Source organism: Ailuropoda melanoleuca, chromosome 12, assembly GCF_002007445.2.
Source record: "Ailuropoda melanoleuca isolate Jingjing chromosome 12, ASM200744v2, whole genome shotgun sequence".
Classification (NCBI taxonomy): domain Eukaryota; kingdom Metazoa; phylum Chordata; class Mammalia; order Carnivora; family Ursidae; genus Ailuropoda; species Ailuropoda melanoleuca.
The window spans coordinates 68558672-68574839 of NC_048229.1; the positions used below are offsets into that span (position 1 = coordinate 68558672).

Here is a 16168-nt window from a genome sequence, read left to right on the forward strand (position 1 = left end):
CCCTCCATGACTGGCCAACGCCAGACAGGAGCAAGCCACCAACTCTTGGCTCGCCACTGGCTCAATAGGTGGGGAAACTGAGGCCTGGGAATGGCTCAAGGTCATTAAGGAGACTGTCCAACTCTGTCCCTGACCTCACCCCTCTCTGTTGATCTGGGGAGCAAGGGAGATCCTCTTCCCAGAGAGGCCAGGGTTTGGAGGGCTGGCCCAGGCTGACTAGGCAGAGGGGAGTTCCAGCTCCAGTGACAGGATGGGGGCCGGAAACAATGCTCCTACCTTTCTCCTCTGCGGCAGGATTGTGGGGCAGGGGAAAGAACGGGGCTCTCCACATGAACTCCCCTACCCTATCACACACTCCCCAAGTATACAACACAGACTCCCACAGTGACATCACAGGCCCAGGAAGAGACACCACACACCAGTGCAGCTAGCCCCACAGCGGCAAGGCAGGCCCTTCTGGAGGCTCCCAGTGCTGCCGGGGCTGCCGGGGGGAACAGGCCTAGGGGCAGCTGCCGGATCCCTACCCCAGGAAAAGGCCTGAGGCCATCCCCACCTAGGACTACAGGGTTAGCAGCCTATAGATGTCCCCCATCCCCCACATAGGGTGCTCCCCTGAGACCTCCATCCCCTGCAGCTCTACCTCTGGGCCCCTCTGGCAGCCCTCAGAAGTCCTGGCCTCTCCCTGCCCTCAGCAGGCCCTCTGTCCTGTGGACATCAAAGCCCTGGCACCGGGATCCCTTCCTGGGACCAGGCAGCCCAGACCACCCTCCCCCAGCTACCCCCGGGGCTGGCAGAGAATGGGACTTTCCCGCACCCTCCTCCCACCGGCAGCCTCTCTGCTAACACTGCAGAGAGCAGCAGCGACTCTGCTCAGAGACGAGGGACAACACTGTCCCTCCCTCCCCAGGCAATTTGCAAGGAACTTGGAGATCAGACAGAAGGAAAAGGGAGATAGACCAAGAGTTTCAGGCCAGATTTTCTGACATGTGTAGGTTTCACCCGGGGTGATGCCAGGTACTTAGAACATATGCATGTGTTCAGGTCAGGGACAGAGAGGGGACTCAGCCACCAGGAGGTTGATCACCTGGATTGGGGGGGGGCAGCTTCTGGCTGTTTCCCTTGGTGATCTGAGCCACAGAAGGAGCGGGGCTTCCACAGACGAAGGGGGTCAAACTGAGGAGACTGAGCTTGCCCCACAAGGCCTGTCCACAGCGCGTCCACAGGCCCCACAACAGCCACAGAGCAGGATCGAGGCCGCCCGGAGCTGCACCTGGAGGCTGGAGGGTCAGGAGGAGGTCGCCAGCTCAGAGTTGGGGTGGGGCACTCAGGAGCTTTCCCTGCCTCTGTGCCTCACTTAACTCAGCTTAGATGCCCCCTGGGTGGGTGCCAGACCGCCCACTGAAGCTCAGAGAGGGGCAGAGGGTTGCCCAAGATGGCAGGACGGGGCAAAGCTCCTTCAGCAGAGTGAAGTGGGCCTCCATTCAGTACTGGCCCATCCAGAAATGGGCCCATAAACTTCACCTGTCCTCCCAAAAGTGGGGAGTGTGGCCCAGACATAGGCCCTGCTGGGTGGAAGGGGCTTCCAGCCAGAGACAGAGACCCTGTGCCCCCTCACTTTTTTTTTAAGATTTTATTTATTTATTTGATAGCGATAGAGACAGCCAACGAGAGAGGGAACACAAGCAGGGGGAGTGGGAGAGGAAGAAGCAGGCTCATAGCGGAGGAGCCCGATGTGGGGCTCGATCCCAGAACGCCAGGATCACGCCCTGAGCCGAAGGCAGACGCTTAACAGCTGCGCCACCCAGGCGCCCCCCCTCCCCCGCTCATTTTTTAACCAGCATTAACTGAGCACTTACTGCGTGCTGGGCAAGGCGCTAAGTGCTTCCCCTGCGGTGCCTCCTCGAGTCTTCACACAGACCCAGTGCTGTAGGTGTAGTTCGCAGCCTGATTTGACAGGTGAGGAAACTGAGGTCCAGAGGGGAGCCCTGGTCCAGGGTCATCCAGAAAGCCGTCTCTCTAGGATCACAGCCAGGACGACAGTCCCTGCCAGGTAAGAGACAGAGTCTCCGAGGGCCAGGAGTCCCAGTTGCCTCCGCATCAGACTCGCGCCATCCACCTGAGCGCCTCTAGTGACAAGCACTGGGGACAGAGTGGGGGTTTCCCCCGTCCCTGCAGTCCCTGTCCCCTCCCCTCTTGCTGCCCAGATGCTGAGCTCTCTGTACCCCTGTAAGTAGGGGTAGTGATCAGTCAGAGACGGGATCAGATCTTGCCTCTGCCGTCTGGAGGCCTTGAGAGAGTCCATTAATCTTTCTGAGCCTCAGTTTCCTGACCTGTGGAATGGGGGTGATAGTTGTATTTATTTCACGGGGCTGTGCTAAGGACCTGACACACTCCCAGTGCAATGGGCTTCGTTCACACAGTGCCCGGCGTGGCCAGGAGCGGTCACTGCCACTAGTAGTAACCCAGAGTCTTAGAGCCTGACAGCCAGGGCATGGCAGGGTGGGGGCATGGGCCCAGGTGAACACTGAAGACACTACCCTGGACACTGGCTGCTCCAGCTACCCCCCCCACACACACACACCTCTTCATCTCCAGGGTCCTTTATGAATTACGTACCAGTGGGGATGGAGCCCTGGTCCTTAGAGACCAAGGTGCTCGGGTCCCTCTGCTGAGGAGGAACTAGGCCAGGCCTCCCCCATGCCCTGTCTTGTCCCCTCCCCACTGGTAAAGCTGAGGGGGTAAGGGTCTGGGATGGAGTGAGCCTGGCTGGCTGGAGGCCGGGGAGATGGGCCTCAGCCTAAGGACTGTCATGGGGTAGGAACCTGTCTGTCCCCAGCTTCACCTAATCCCTTGTGCTCCGAGACTGCCCAGAGGCTGCTGAGGGGCCGAGAAGGTGTCCTGGGGGCCAGGACAACTGCCCTTGGACCCCTGCCTCTTCAGCATTGTCTCTTCTCCCTGGAGGTCTTAGCAAGGCTTCGGGGCTGGGATGTTGAGGTGATGTGAGCATGCCACCTTTCAGAAGACTCTTGGGGTGCCAAGGTGAGGGTCAGCTCATTGGGATTGCCAGGGACAACCTACCAGGCTCCTTTACCCTGAACTGTGTGCACATGGAGACAGCCCACCCACAGCCTACCCCGTCCCGCTCCAGCTTGTGTGAACTTCTCAAATATTTGCTTTCCCTGGGCACTGGCTGTGCTGGGTTGGGAGGGGAGGGAGTTTCTAAGGCTGTCAGAAGCTGTCCTGTCTCCTTTCCGTCCCTGCAGGCTGTCCTCAGCTGGAGAGGCCATCTCAAACCTGCCCCTGGGTTCCAGTCTGGCAGGGCCTCCTTCTGAAGCCTTGAGGGCGGGGGTCTCTGCCTTCCCTGTTTCCCCAGCACTGAGTACCCCAGCCTACTTGAAGGGAGGGTTAGAAGCCCTTTGGGGCTGGGGCTTTGCTGGCCTTGGGCTCCCCTGCAAGCATCCAGGCCTCCACAGGGCCCTTAGGCCAGGGCTGAGGTTTCTTCAGGACCCAGGCACCATGGGAGGGCGCATTAGCCAGAAAAGCCCCTTGATTAGACTGGACAACTTGGTCGCCAACAGCCCAGCCTCCCCACTGGGAAACCCCCTCCCAACTCAGAGCTTTGGGCCAGGCTGGGATAAAGGCCACACTGTGTCCCCAGGAGAGGAGGGGAACTGGGGGTGGAGAAAGATGGCTCTGTTGGCCGCACAAGGCCCCATTCAGCCTGGGGCCTGGCTGTCCTGGGCAGGCTTGCTGGGCCCTGCAGCAGTCACAGGCTCCCCAGGCCCCAGGCCTGGGATGGATGGGTGTCCGGGCCGGTAGCAGCTTCCGGGGCCCAGGGTGGGTGCCCTCAGAGGCCCCAGTTAGAGACCCGGCGTGGCTGAGCCCTGCTGGTGCACACTGGGCCTCTGCTCCCCTTGCTGTGTGGTCTATCCTGCCTGTGTCCACAGGGACACGGCTCCCCTCACACAGCTCAGCCCAGAACCCCTACCAGAACCCAGGGGAGCCCCGAGGAGACAGAACCTGCCATTTTCTGTTTCCATCTCCCTTGAGGGAGGATGTAGGCCAAAACAGTGGCCTCTGTAAACAGTAGGCCAGACTTACTGTCAAGGAGGGAGGGATGAGCAAAGAAAGGCACGTGTTCCCGGGGCCAGGCCTTCTTCAATCCCTGTGGCTCTGTCCTTGGTCCTCTGTCATCCCAGAAGGCCTAGGAGCCTCCCTCTCCATGGGGGCAGGGCCACTCTCTCAGAAACTGCCCAGAATCTGGACCGAGGCATGTGGGGAGCCCAGCCTTACAGCCTCCATAATCTCACTATGTCTCCATCTCCTCGGCAGAGCTCCTACCCCATCTGGGAGGACTTCAACTCCAAGGCCACGAAGCTGCATTCCCAGCTGAGGTGAGGCTGCCGAGGGTGCCCCAGCTGGGGAGGGGATGGGCAGAGGATAGGACACCTCACCCACAGACCATCCCACTGTCCATCTCCCCAGGACCACTGTGCTGGCTGCTGTGGCCTTCTTGGATGCCTTCCAGAAAGTGGCAGACATGGCCACCAACACCCGAGGTGGGGAGGGGGCGTGGCTGGAGGTTGGGTATGTCCCAGGTTGGGCTTGGAGGCTGGAAAGGCTGAGTGGAGTGTAAGCCAGAGAGACGACATGGGCCCAGAGGTGGGACCCTGAATTCTGTTCCCTGATGGAATAGGCTGGTCGTTGAGAGAGCAAGCCTCTTAGCACTAGTGGCATGCAGGCAGGAGTGGGTGAACGGTGACAGGGATGTTGCGGCGGGGGTTCCGTTCTTGCTGTGGGCGGCCAGCTCCGACCCTCACCACAGTTGTTCAGCCTTCTGTACAGTGCGTCTGACCATGGCATCTTCTCACCCCCTCGCATCTGCCCGTCCGAGAGCACGCAGGGGCAGACAGTCCCCTGTTGGCCGTGGCGTCTCCTCTGCCTTCTAGTCCAAGTAGCAAGGATCTGGGCCCCTGAGAACCAAGGTAGCAGGCGCTTGCTCGCACTCTCACGCCTGCCTCTGGGCACCTGGAGGGGGTTCTCACCAGGGCTGGAGGGGATTTGGGCTAGCCCTTTGGACGGTCTCTAGCACTGGCCTGCCCACCAGAACACCTGCAGCTGCAGCAGGCAGGCACGGCCGGCATGGGCAGGGCCTTGGTCCGGCACAGCGGAGAGTCTTGGCAAATACTGAGAACCGACCAAATCCCTCCGCACGGACGGCCGGATCGCCTCTCGGGATCGCGCAGTGCTGGGAGCGGGGCGCGGGCTGCGAGCAAGGCCTGAGTGGTCGGCGCGCCCCCTCGTGGCTGAGGCTGGGACTGCAGATGCCCCGGCAGGCCCCTTCCCACGCTGCGCGCTTGCCTCGCCAGGGGCCACAAGGGACATTGGCTCGGCGCTCACGCGCATGTGCATGCGCCACCGCAGCATCGAGACCAAGCTGCGGCAGTTCACCAAGTGAGTGGGTGCCGCGGACGGACTGGCGGGCGCGGGTGACGCAGGGAGACCTCATGGTGACCCTGGCCCTCCTGCCCCTCCCACAGCGCGCTGCTGGAGAGCCTCATCAACCCGCTGCAGGAGCGCATCGAGGACTGGAAGAAGTCGGCCAACCAGCTGGACAAGGACCACGCGAAAGGTAGGCCCCGGGCTCGGGCGGGGCTTCCTGTCCCCGTTGTGCAGAGCCCCCCCATCATAGCACTCCTCTCTCACCCTGTGCACAGAGTATAAACGAGCCCGGCATGAAATCAAGAAAAAGTCTTCAGACACGTTGAAGCTGCAGAAGAAAGCACGCAAAGGTAGAGCCCACAGTGGCCCATGGAAACGTAGCCCCACGGGGCCCCACTCCATATCCCCCACACCCTGGAGGGTGCCCCAAGACATCATCCTGGCTAGAGGGGCTCTATCCTGGATACAGGACCCTCCAACCTGCTGGGTGGGACAGAGGGAGGCTCCCTGCACCCCAGACCTGGCCCAGGCCCCCACACCCCTGCCCCAGGAGTGGCTCTTTCCATCCGGCTGTCTTTCACACATTCTTTCTTTCTCTGTCTCTCCTCCTCTCCTCCTCCCACATCCTTCCTGTAGAGCTACTTGGTAAGTCAAATGTCCGTCCCTCCAGCTGCTCCTCCCGTCCTTGTCCCATTTGTCTGTCTCCCCCAGCTCAGGGCCATTGGAAGGAGCCTCTCCAGGCCAAGGAGGAGCGAGGAAGGCGGTCGGTCCAGCGAGGGAGGGGCCCGGGGCACAGTCCTCCTGGGGCCCTGGGGGTCCCTGGCCAGGGATGAGTCTCAGGCCACTGCTGGGTCAGTCTGCCAGGCTAAGAGGGGTTGGAGCGGGCAGGGTGGGGGGCACAGGCCCTGGCTGCCCCACTCCCACCAGGCCCGCCCAGTTACCTGTCGCCTTCTCACTTCCTGTCTCATCATCTCTACATCATCCTCTTGCCTCTCTCTGTCTCTCTCGCTGCTGCTTTGTGTCGCTGTTGCTGTCCTTGTGCATTACTCCCTGAGCTGAGTGGGAGCCCAACTGTGACAAACCCCTTCCCTTCCCCCGGGGTCCACCCCCTAGCTCTCCTAACCCCTGCACCCCTCAGTGGCCTGGCCTGCAGCTGAGCTCCCAGGCTCTACTTTGTCTGCTCCCGCCCTCTCGCTGTGCCCTGTGCGGTGAGGGGCTGCTCGCTCTCGGGCAGTGAGGTATCCTGGGGATGAAAGTCTCAGCTCTGGAGGCCTCTGCTGGGCTTGCCTGAGCACACCTGCTCCCAGGGTGGCTCCCGGTGGTCCGACCACTCCAGGTCCCAGCTGGCTTTGCAGCTTTGGTGTCTTTCTGGTGTGTGCGTCTGTCCTCTCTGCCTGCTCTGGGACCAGCCCCGGCACAAGTGCCAGAGTCCTGGCTGCCCTCCCCGGTCCCCAGACCCCCATGGTAGGGCCCAGCCCCACGGCCAGGGACTGCACCTCGGGGCCTGAGCCATGCACACGGCGAGGCGGGCCAGCATCCCCAGCGCGGCCTCTCCTCCCAACCCCTCCAGGAAAAGGAGACCTGCAGCCGCAGCTGGACAGCGCCCTGCAGGACGTCAACGACATGTACCTGCTGCTGGAGGAGACCGAGAAGCAGGCAGTGCGCCGGGCCCTGATTGAGGAGCGTGGGCGCTTCTGCACCTTCATCACGTTCCTACAGCCTGTGGTGGTGGGTCCCTCGAGTCAGAGGGGTGTTCTCAGCATCCCCGCCGTTGGGCTAGTTGAAGGGTCTCCCAGAATCAGGAAATTCCAAGAGTCAGGCTTTGGGAGCCACTGGTGGGGGTTCTTCTGGGTGACTCAGAGGCCCCAGCAGGTTGGACCAGGGCCCAGGGTTGACCCGTTGGCCACTTCTCAGTGATACCTGGCTGGGTCCCTTCAGAGCCGCGTGCTCACAGCCAAGGACAGGTCTCCTAGCTCATGATGTGCTAATTTGGTCTGGACAGATGGTCACACTAGCCCCAGGGTGTCCAGTTCCAGCCTCCGTCAGACCCAAGCAGTGTTGGGTGAGAGGAGAGAAGCCAGGGGAGGCCCGTTCCTCCAGGGTGGCGGGGGGCAGGGCCGGTGGGTCTGACCCGCTGCTTCCCCAGAACGGCGAGCTGACCATGCTGGGAGAGATCACCCACCTGCAGGGCATCATCGACGACCTGGTGGTGCTGACAGCGGAACCCCACAAGCTGCCCCCCGCCAGCGAGCAGGTGCGGCCAGTCCTGGGGTTAGGGGACAGGGGAGGGGATGGCGTGCTGTTGGTTGGGGATAGTAGAGGAAAAAAGAGGACAGAGGACCAGACATGTCCCAACACATGCTGTAGGACATCCAGGAGCACCTGCCCAGGGGCAGGGTGGTGTGCCTAGGACCCAGTGGGGGCCTCAGTCTGAGAGCAAATCGGGGAGGTCCCATGTCTGCCTGGGGCTCACCCTGAGCAAGCCAGACCTGGTGACGCCTGTCATCCCCATGCAGAACCTGTCCCCTCCCCCAGACCCAGGCACACAAGCAGACCCAGCTGCCCACACTTGCCACCCTCTCGGCTCACCACCGTGCTCCCACTGCACGAGGGTCAGTCCTACCTGAAAGGCCCGTGGTGTTGCTCTCAACTGGTGCCTACTGTGTGCCAGCACTGTGCCGAGCACTTTCCACGGCTATCCCACTGAAACCCCCAATGGCCCTGCAAGACAGGAACCATGGGCTGCTCTTCACGGGGGAAAACGAGGCCGGTGAGGTTCCAGAAACTTGCCCAACGGACAAAGGAGAGCCAGGATTTGAACCCCATGGTTTCCATCACGGTCACTCTCTTGGCTCCTCTGCCATTAACACCTGGTTCTTCCATGTCCCCTGCCTGGCCCAGGAGGAGGCCGCATCCCTGAGAAGCAGGGAGGGCAGAGTCTCCCTTGATGTTCCCCTGCCCCCCCCTCCTCTGGCAGCCCTGCTTCCAGACTCCCCTGGAGGGTCTGCTGTGGGGCTTGGCTCTCAATCAGGAAGGGGCAGGGGGCGTGTCTGGCCCTACCAGCTCTCCGTGGGGACTCCTGGAAAACCAGAAGGCTCTCTGCAGAGGAGGGCTGCCTCCGGTAACCCCCATGCCTGTCCCTGTCCAGGTGATCAAAGACCTGAAGGGCTCAGACTATAGCTGGTCCTACCAGACCCCCCCGTCGTCGCCCAGCGGCTCCGGCTCACGGAAGTCCAGCATGTGCAGGTCAGTGCGGGGTTGATGGAGGGCAGGGAGGGTCAGGGGCCCCTGAGGAGGGGATGCGTAGGCTCCCAGCAGAGCTGCATCAGGATCTGCTGTCGGGCCCCAGAATCACACAACAGCGTCACAGAGGAGTTTGCATGTGGGCGTAAGGACAGACGTACCCCGTCTCGAGGCTGCTGCCAGCGCAGGCATGTGGTAGTGGGAAGCGGGGGCAAGAGCGGCTTTGTTTATGGAGTCGCTGGGTGCCAGGGGCCATGCCAAGTGCTTTATGCATTTTCTTCACTGAATCCTAACACCGCCATATCAGGTATGGGTGTTGTCTCCAATTCAGAGAAGAGGAAACTGAGGCACAGGGTCCTGGCATTTCACGACGGGGCTCTGCCCAGCCCAGCAGAGTTGGTGGGGGTGGAGGGATAGTAAGAATCTGAGATCAGGGAGGGACACAGACGCTTCTGGGAAGGTTGCTGAGGCCACAAGGTAAGGGACACTCCAACCAGGCTGGCTCCTGAGTGCTGGTTCCCGGCCGATGCCTCCGGCCTGCACCCCAGCCCCTGCTGGCCCCCGAAGTCTCATTCCATCTCCGTGCAGGCTCAGGATCGGAGACGCCTCCAGGGCTGGCACTAGGACAGCATTTGGAGGAGACATTTAAGATTCAAGGTTCCTCAGGTGGGGGGCAGTGAGCACAGAGTGAGTTACTCATGAGGGAGGCCCCTCTGTCCCAGGCTCCCCTTCCTCAGAACCATCTCTGGCTGGGCGCCTGGGCACAGGAGGTAAGCCAGGCATGGCCATCAGCCGCTCCTGTCAAGGGAGGAGGGCCTGGGTCTGTTGGACTCCAGGTAGGTGTCTGTCACAGCAGGGAGGGTTGATGGCAGAGGACACCCATGAGCCAGGGTGGGGGCTGAGTAGCTTCAGGATCACATTCAGAAAGAGGGCAACGTCATTGCCCAAGAGTGAAATGGTTGCCTAGAGGATGTGAGCTACGGAGGGCTGGACACACTCAAGGGGGTTGAGGGGATGAGAACAATGATGGGTCCAGGACCGACACAGACCATCACCACATTCTAGGTATCCAGTTAGGATTTGATGGCAAAGATCAGACTTCAAGGAGGCAGTCCAGAAACAGTCAGATTTGTGTCAGGTTCTAGCCCAAATGGAACAAGGTTTGATGCTTAGTGACTCAGTTTCCCCATCACCAATCTAAGGTTTACTGTTCTTAATGGCAAAGTAGAAAGCAAAGTGACTGCTTGGCCCTGGGCATGCCCTGGAACACTGGGGTGCTCCAGGGGCAGGTACTGGGCCAGCTCTTGGGTGCTGTCCCCTGCCTGGGCCCCCTTTGCCCCATCCCAGAACCCAACTGTTCTGTGGCACCCAGGTCTCAGGACTTGTAGTCTGACATTGTCTTTTCCTTCCTTTGCCCCTCACCTCTCTCCTTCACCCTCGTCTTGTCACCCTTCCCTCCACATGCACCCTGTGTCTCCCTGTCTGGATGCTGTCCCCCTTCCCTCACTCCCTCAGTGCCCCCAGCAGCAGTAGCAGTGCCAAGGGTGGCGGAGCCCCGTGGCCTGGGGGTGCCCAAACATACTCACCCAGTTCCACCTGTCGCTACCGCAGCCTGGCACAGCCAGCCACCGCCGCCGCCCGCCTCTCCAGCGTCTCCTCCCACGACTCTGGCTTTGTCTCCCAGGACGCCACGTACTCCAAGCCCCCCTCACCCATGCCTTCAGACATCACCAGCCAGGTGAGGAGGTCTCTGCAGGGCCTGCAGCTGTTGAGACTGGCCTGGAGGTCCCCAGGACCACCTCACTGGGGACCAACCCAGCTAAGGAGAGGTGGACAAGTTTTTAGAGCAGCTGGCATCTGCCACAGCAGTGTGAGCAGGGGCTCTTGTGGCCCCACTTCCTCCCCATTTCCTGATTCCTTACCTACTGCCATCTTTTAGCCATGGGAGCCCCGAGGGGGCTGCTTAGCAGCTCTGATCCCTTGTGACCCTCCCCATGCATAGGCTTGCTGTGATGGGGTGGCTGGCCCTAAAAGGCATCCCCAGGAGCCCCAGGACATCCTCCTGCTTCTACACACTTGGGCCAGTTCACTCTGAACCCAGAGACTGGCTGACGGATCTCCTCGGATGAAGGCTCAGATCCTGCAGCCTCAGTGAGATGGGCAAACAGAGGGACCACAGTAGAAGACAAAAGGAGGTCAGGCCACCTGCCCCAGGGGGCTATCCTCAGAGTGTCAGGAGTGACTGCATTTGGATCCAGTCTGCTATTCCTCCCCATCTAGGCTAGTGCCTCCATTTGGGCTCAGTATTTTATGTTCTGGTTTTTTTGCTCAAGGATGTCCCCATTACACTTCCAGTCTCTTTCCCTGTGCTGGCTCATTCCCATCAGTATACAGACAAGCTCTAGCATCATGCGTCTTAAAAGCCCTCCCTTCCCCCAATGTTATCCTTCAGCCACCTAGTATTCTTCACAACAGAACTTCTCAAAAGAGTTGTTTGCCCTGACCATCTCTACCTCATTTCTCCCATTCACTTCTGTCTGCTTCACTTACATATGATTGAAAAATTTTATATTTAATTTTTCCTATATAGTTCTATAGTTTCCTATATAGTTCTATGGATGTTTGCTATATGTATTTTGAGAGTCTTTTATTAAGTGCATACAAGTTGAAAATGTCATCTCTTCATAGTGAATTGAATCTTCTAACATGATGTAGTTGATCTTCTGTTCCTTGTAATGCTTTTAGTCTCTTTTGTTTGATATCACTACAGCTATCTCAGCTGTATTCTGTTCAAGATTAATATTCTCATTCCCATCTCTTTGCTTTTAAACTCACTATATCTTTATGTTTTAGATGAGTCTCTTATAAACAGCAGATGCCTAGATGTTCTTTTATACGGTCTGACAATCTCTATTGTTTTAATCGGTATTTTTAGTCCACTTATATTTATTGTGATTAGTGACATATTTGGACTTCTGTTTTCTTTTTATTCATTCTGCTTTTTTCTGTGCCTCTTTTGTCTCTTCCCTTGCCATTTGTTTTTCTTTTTCCCATTTGTTCCCCCCTACTAGATTATCAGTTATAGTCAATTTTTTTCTTTTACAGGGTACCTTGAAATTTTAGCATACATCATTACAAAGGCTCTCACCTCCTGAATAATTCAAGGATCTTAATAAATATTTTAACTTAGTTACCCACTTTCTCCCAACTTATAAGCTATTGTATGTTATTCTCTACTTTTTTATAACACTCACAAATGACATTTTTCTTCTCAATTTCACTATCATTTTGTACATATAGTATTTGTCAAGATTTCTCCATATGTTTATACATTTCTTCGTTCATCATTTTTTCTTGCACCTAAAGTCTTTCTTCTTTATAAAGTACAGCATATCTTTTAGAAGTTCTTTTAGAATAGATCTATAGTAGTAAATTTTCAATTTTTGTTTATCTGTAAACATGCTTCATTTTGTTGTCTTAAAAGTTTTGCCAGGGACACAATTCTGAGGCGACAGTTATTCTCTCCCCACACTTTGAAGGTATTTTCCTACTGTGTTGAGGTTGAACACCTTTTCATACTTCTGAAGACCACTTGGCTGTCCTCTTTTATGAAGGAACTATTCACATTTTTGCCCATTTTTATATTAGGTCTTTTTTTTTTTCTTATTGATTCCTAGAACTTCTTTTATATTATGGATACAACTCCTTCATCTGGGATCTTCTCTGATTCTGTGGGTTCCCTTTTTACTCTCATAATGGATTCTTTTAATGACCTAAAATTCTTAATTTTAATGGATGTCCAGTTCAATTTATTCATTTTTCTAAGTGTGCTTTTTGCATCCTGAGATATGTTTGTGTACTCCAAGGTCACAAAGATATTTTTCTCAAAAACCCTCTTTCTTTTACCTTTTTCATTTTGATCTGCAGCTCATCAGGAATTGTGTGTGTGTGCGCACGCACGTGCCGCGTGTGCACACACGTGTGATATGAGGTAGGGTTCATTTTTCCATACAGATATCTAACTGGCAGTTTATTGGAAAGGCCGTCTTTTCCCCCACTGCACTATAGTGTTGCCTTTGTCATAAATCAGGTATTATCTATGTACCTGTAGCTGTTTGTAGGGAGTTTGTATTCTGTACTGCTGGTTGATTTGTGTTCTCATACCAAGACTATACTGCCTTAAATATTGTAACTTTATACAAAATTTTGTGGTAACAAAAGTCTTCCAGCTTTGTTATTCTTCAATATCACCTTGTCTATTTTTGGCCCTTCGCAGTTCCTTGTATTCCTTAATGTCAGCTTGTAAGTTTCCATCAAAAAAACAATAACAGCAACTCCTGGGGTTTTGCCTGGGGAGTGATCATGTCTCTCCATTTATTTTGGCTTTTCATTCTCTCAGTGATGTTTTGTAGTTTGCCTGCAAAGATCTTGCACATTGATCATTGGAATTTTTTTCTCTTGTTTGTTTGATGTTTATTGGTGCTATTTTATTTATTTTATTTCTCAGGTGTTCAACCAGCTGAGCCAGCCAGACGCCCCTGTTGATGCTATTTTAAATTATATTGGCTTTTTAGGGATTTGTTTGTTGGCTGCTGATATTTAGAAATTTGGGTTTTTTTCTTTGGTATATTGATCTTACATCCAATAATTTTATTAAAAACACTTATCAGTTCTGATAACTATAGACGCTTTTGAGTATCCTACATGTACAACAGTCATGTCTTCTATGAGTAATGACTGCTGTTTTTCTTCCTTTCCAATCCTTTTGCTTTCTACTTTTTCTTGCCTTACTGCCCTGCTAGGACGTCAGTACTGAGCAGAGATGGTAATCGTGGGCATCCTTATCTTTCTCCCACCCTCCAAGGGAAATATGTTGATATCTGTGTAGATACTCTTTACTATCAGATGAAGGAAGTTCCCTTCTATCCCCAATTTAAGTATTTGTTCATGAATTAACATTGAATTTTTCCACTGAGTGTTCCAAATGCTTTTTCCATTGGTTTTTGTTTGCTCTAACAATTGTATTGGTAAGAATCCAAATTGGTTTTTGTTTCGTCTGAATCCTCACCTGTGGTGCTTTGTTTCCTTTTATTTTGGTGGTCTCGGTTCATCATAAACTGAAAAAAAAAAAATCTGGGGGTCTAAATTAAGGAGAATTTGGAGAGTTTGACCGGGCAGGCGTGGTACTAATAATGGACCCTTTGCAGGAACCCCACCTTAATTCAGGCCGTCACAGGGCGAGTCCCTCACCTTGGCCCTTGCCCAGTCTCGCAACCGCTGTGCTGCGCTCCTCGTGTGCCTCAGGGAGCCCTCATGGTCCTGTGTCACTCTGGTTGCTTTTGTCTTCATTCTCGTGTCTTCTTTTGAGTTGGGGGCTGCCCAGGCCACTTAGTCCCCACAACTGCCCAGGGCAGGAGTCTCCCCTGCACGCTTGGTCCACTCAAAAGCAGACTTCCGCCCCCACCATTCTGTGACCTAGTTCTCGAGATCTCCAGGGATGTTTCCATGCGCTCATCGGATGGACCCCCAGCAGCATCAGCTCTGCTGACCGTCCCTCTTCCACAGGGAAGGTCCTTCTGACTTCCATGACACCATCTGCTTATGGTTTTTTTCCCACTTCTCTGGCAGCTCCTTGTTCCTCTCCTTTGCTGGACCCTCCTCTTCTTCCCAGCCATGGAGCATGGGCGTGCGTGAGGTCCTTGAACCTTCTCTCTAACTGCCCTTGCCTCCGACGTGACCTTACTCTGTCTCATGGCTGTGGATTGGTGGCTCCACCCTTGTTCTCTCCCTAAACTCCAGACCCATAAATGCAGTTGCCTACATCGCATCTGTGCATAGATACCTAACAGGCAGCTCAGCTCTGCACATGCAGGATGAACTGTGGACTCCTTCCTTCCCGCAGGCCGGCCCTTCTGAGATGACAGGGACCGTCAGCCCCGCTGCCCTCCCTAGTGTCTCTCTTTCCCTGGCCCACCCCGTCTGGACCATCAGCAGCAAGTCCTCTTGTTACTTCTCACAACCTCTGGCTCTTGGGCTGGGCCGTGGGGTCGGTCGGTGCCCTTAGTGTGTTCTCAGGGTGCTGAGATCTGCTGCAGATGCTCGCAGGGGTGGCGGGGTGGGGCACCGAGCCGGAACGCCCCACTGCATGCCGGCGCTATGACCAGGTCTGTTCTCTCCTTTCCTCTTGGCCTCCCTGCCCCGTCCGCCCGCCTGCTCGCCTCTGCATGGCAGAAGTCCTCCAGCTCTGCGTCCTCAGAGGCCTCGGAAACCTGCCAGTCCGTTAGCGAGTGCAGCTCCCCCACCTCGGTCAGTGCCCCCCACCTGCAGTGGGATGCAGGGAGGGTCCAGGGTCAATCAGCGGGGGGTGCACACAGTGCCTGCTCCCCACAGGAGAAGCCGCCTGGGCACACCTGCAGCCACTCCCAACACATCTTTCCCTCCTGGGACATGCCATCCTACCCCTGGGCCCAGAGGGACTGAGGGGTTATGGCACCCTCTGTGCTCTGCCCTTGGCCATGATCATGAGCCTGAGGCCCCCATATGGGCCTGAAAACCCTGAACCTCAACTATAGTGAGGGGGTTCTTCGCCATGGACGGCAGGGCCAAGGGCCCCCTGACCCATTTGCCACACCCTGCAGGACTGGGCCAAGGTGGGCCCCCACGAACAGCCCTCGGGCACCAGCCTGCAGCGGAGGAAGGACCGAACAGAGCACCCCCGAGACACGGAGCCAGGCCTGGCCAGCGGGGGCACCCTAGGCCCCAGCGGAGAGGAGGCTCCACGACCTCGCATGTCCCCTGCCACCATCGCAGCCAAGGTAGGCGCCAGCGCCCCTGGCAGCCCAGCCCGGGCCCCAGCTTCCCTCCCAGGTCAGTGCCAGGAGGCCCAGCAAGTGGTCTCGGGGCCAGCCCCCTACCCCTGGCGGGAGCCACCTGCAATCAGGGCTGAGGGGGGCAGCAAGGAGCCAGGCTTCAGCCTGCAGTCTTACCACCCCCAGCACGGTGAGGAGGTGTCCCCGGCGGCCAGTGACCTGGCCATGGTGCTGACCCGCGGCCTGAGCCTGGAGCACCAGAAGAGCAGCCGGGACTCGCTGCAGTACTCCAGCGGCTACAGCACGCAGACCACCACGCCCTCGTGCTCCGAGGACACCATCCCCTCCCAAGGTAGGCGGTGGGGCCGGGGCTGGGTCACAGGGGCCTTCACAGCCCTGGCCCCGGCCCACTGCATCCCGTGCCCCCAGGCTCCGACTACGACTGCTACTCTGTGAACGGGGACGCGGAGGCCGAGGGCCCCGCTGAGTTCGACAAGTCATCCACCATCCCCCGCAACAGCAACATCGCCCAGAACTACCGCCGCCTGATCCAGACCAAGCGCCCCGCCTCTACCGCGGGGCTGCCCAGCGCCTCGGGGGCGCCCCCCGGCGTGGCCACCATCCGCCGCACACCGTCCACCAAGCCCGCCGTGCGCCGCGCGCTCTCCAGGCGC

The 16168-nt window shown here is 56.9% G+C and overlaps 1 protein-coding gene across 1 annotated transcript in view; it reads left to right on the forward strand.

Moving 5' to 3' along the window:
* Positions 1-3893: 3893 nt before the first annotated feature.
* Positions 3894-16168, forward strand: part of MTSS2 (MTSS I-BAR domain containing 2) — a 14356-nt gene continuing 2081 nt past the window's right edge. Inside the window, exons 1-14 of the mRNA XM_034639039.1 lie at positions 3894-4394; positions 4486-4559; positions 5370-5454; positions 5541-5632; positions 5718-5792; positions 6079-6087; positions 7013-7170; positions 7589-7696; positions 8591-8688; positions 10201-10423; positions 14917-14991; positions 15324-15500; positions 15681-15846; positions 15924-16166. Coding sequence (XP_034494930.1) covers positions 4273-4394; positions 4486-4559; positions 5370-5454; positions 5541-5632; positions 5718-5792; positions 6079-6087; positions 7013-7170; positions 7589-7696; positions 8591-8688; positions 10201-10423; positions 14917-14991; positions 15324-15500; positions 15681-15846; positions 15924-16166 — 1705 coding nt within the window. The 5' untranslated portion in view covers positions 3894-4272. The remainder of the gene's footprint in view (positions 4395-4485; positions 4560-5369; positions 5455-5540; positions 5633-5717; positions 5793-6078; positions 6088-7012; positions 7171-7588; positions 7697-8590; positions 8689-10200; positions 10424-14916; positions 14992-15323; positions 15501-15680; positions 15847-15923; positions 16167-16168) is intronic.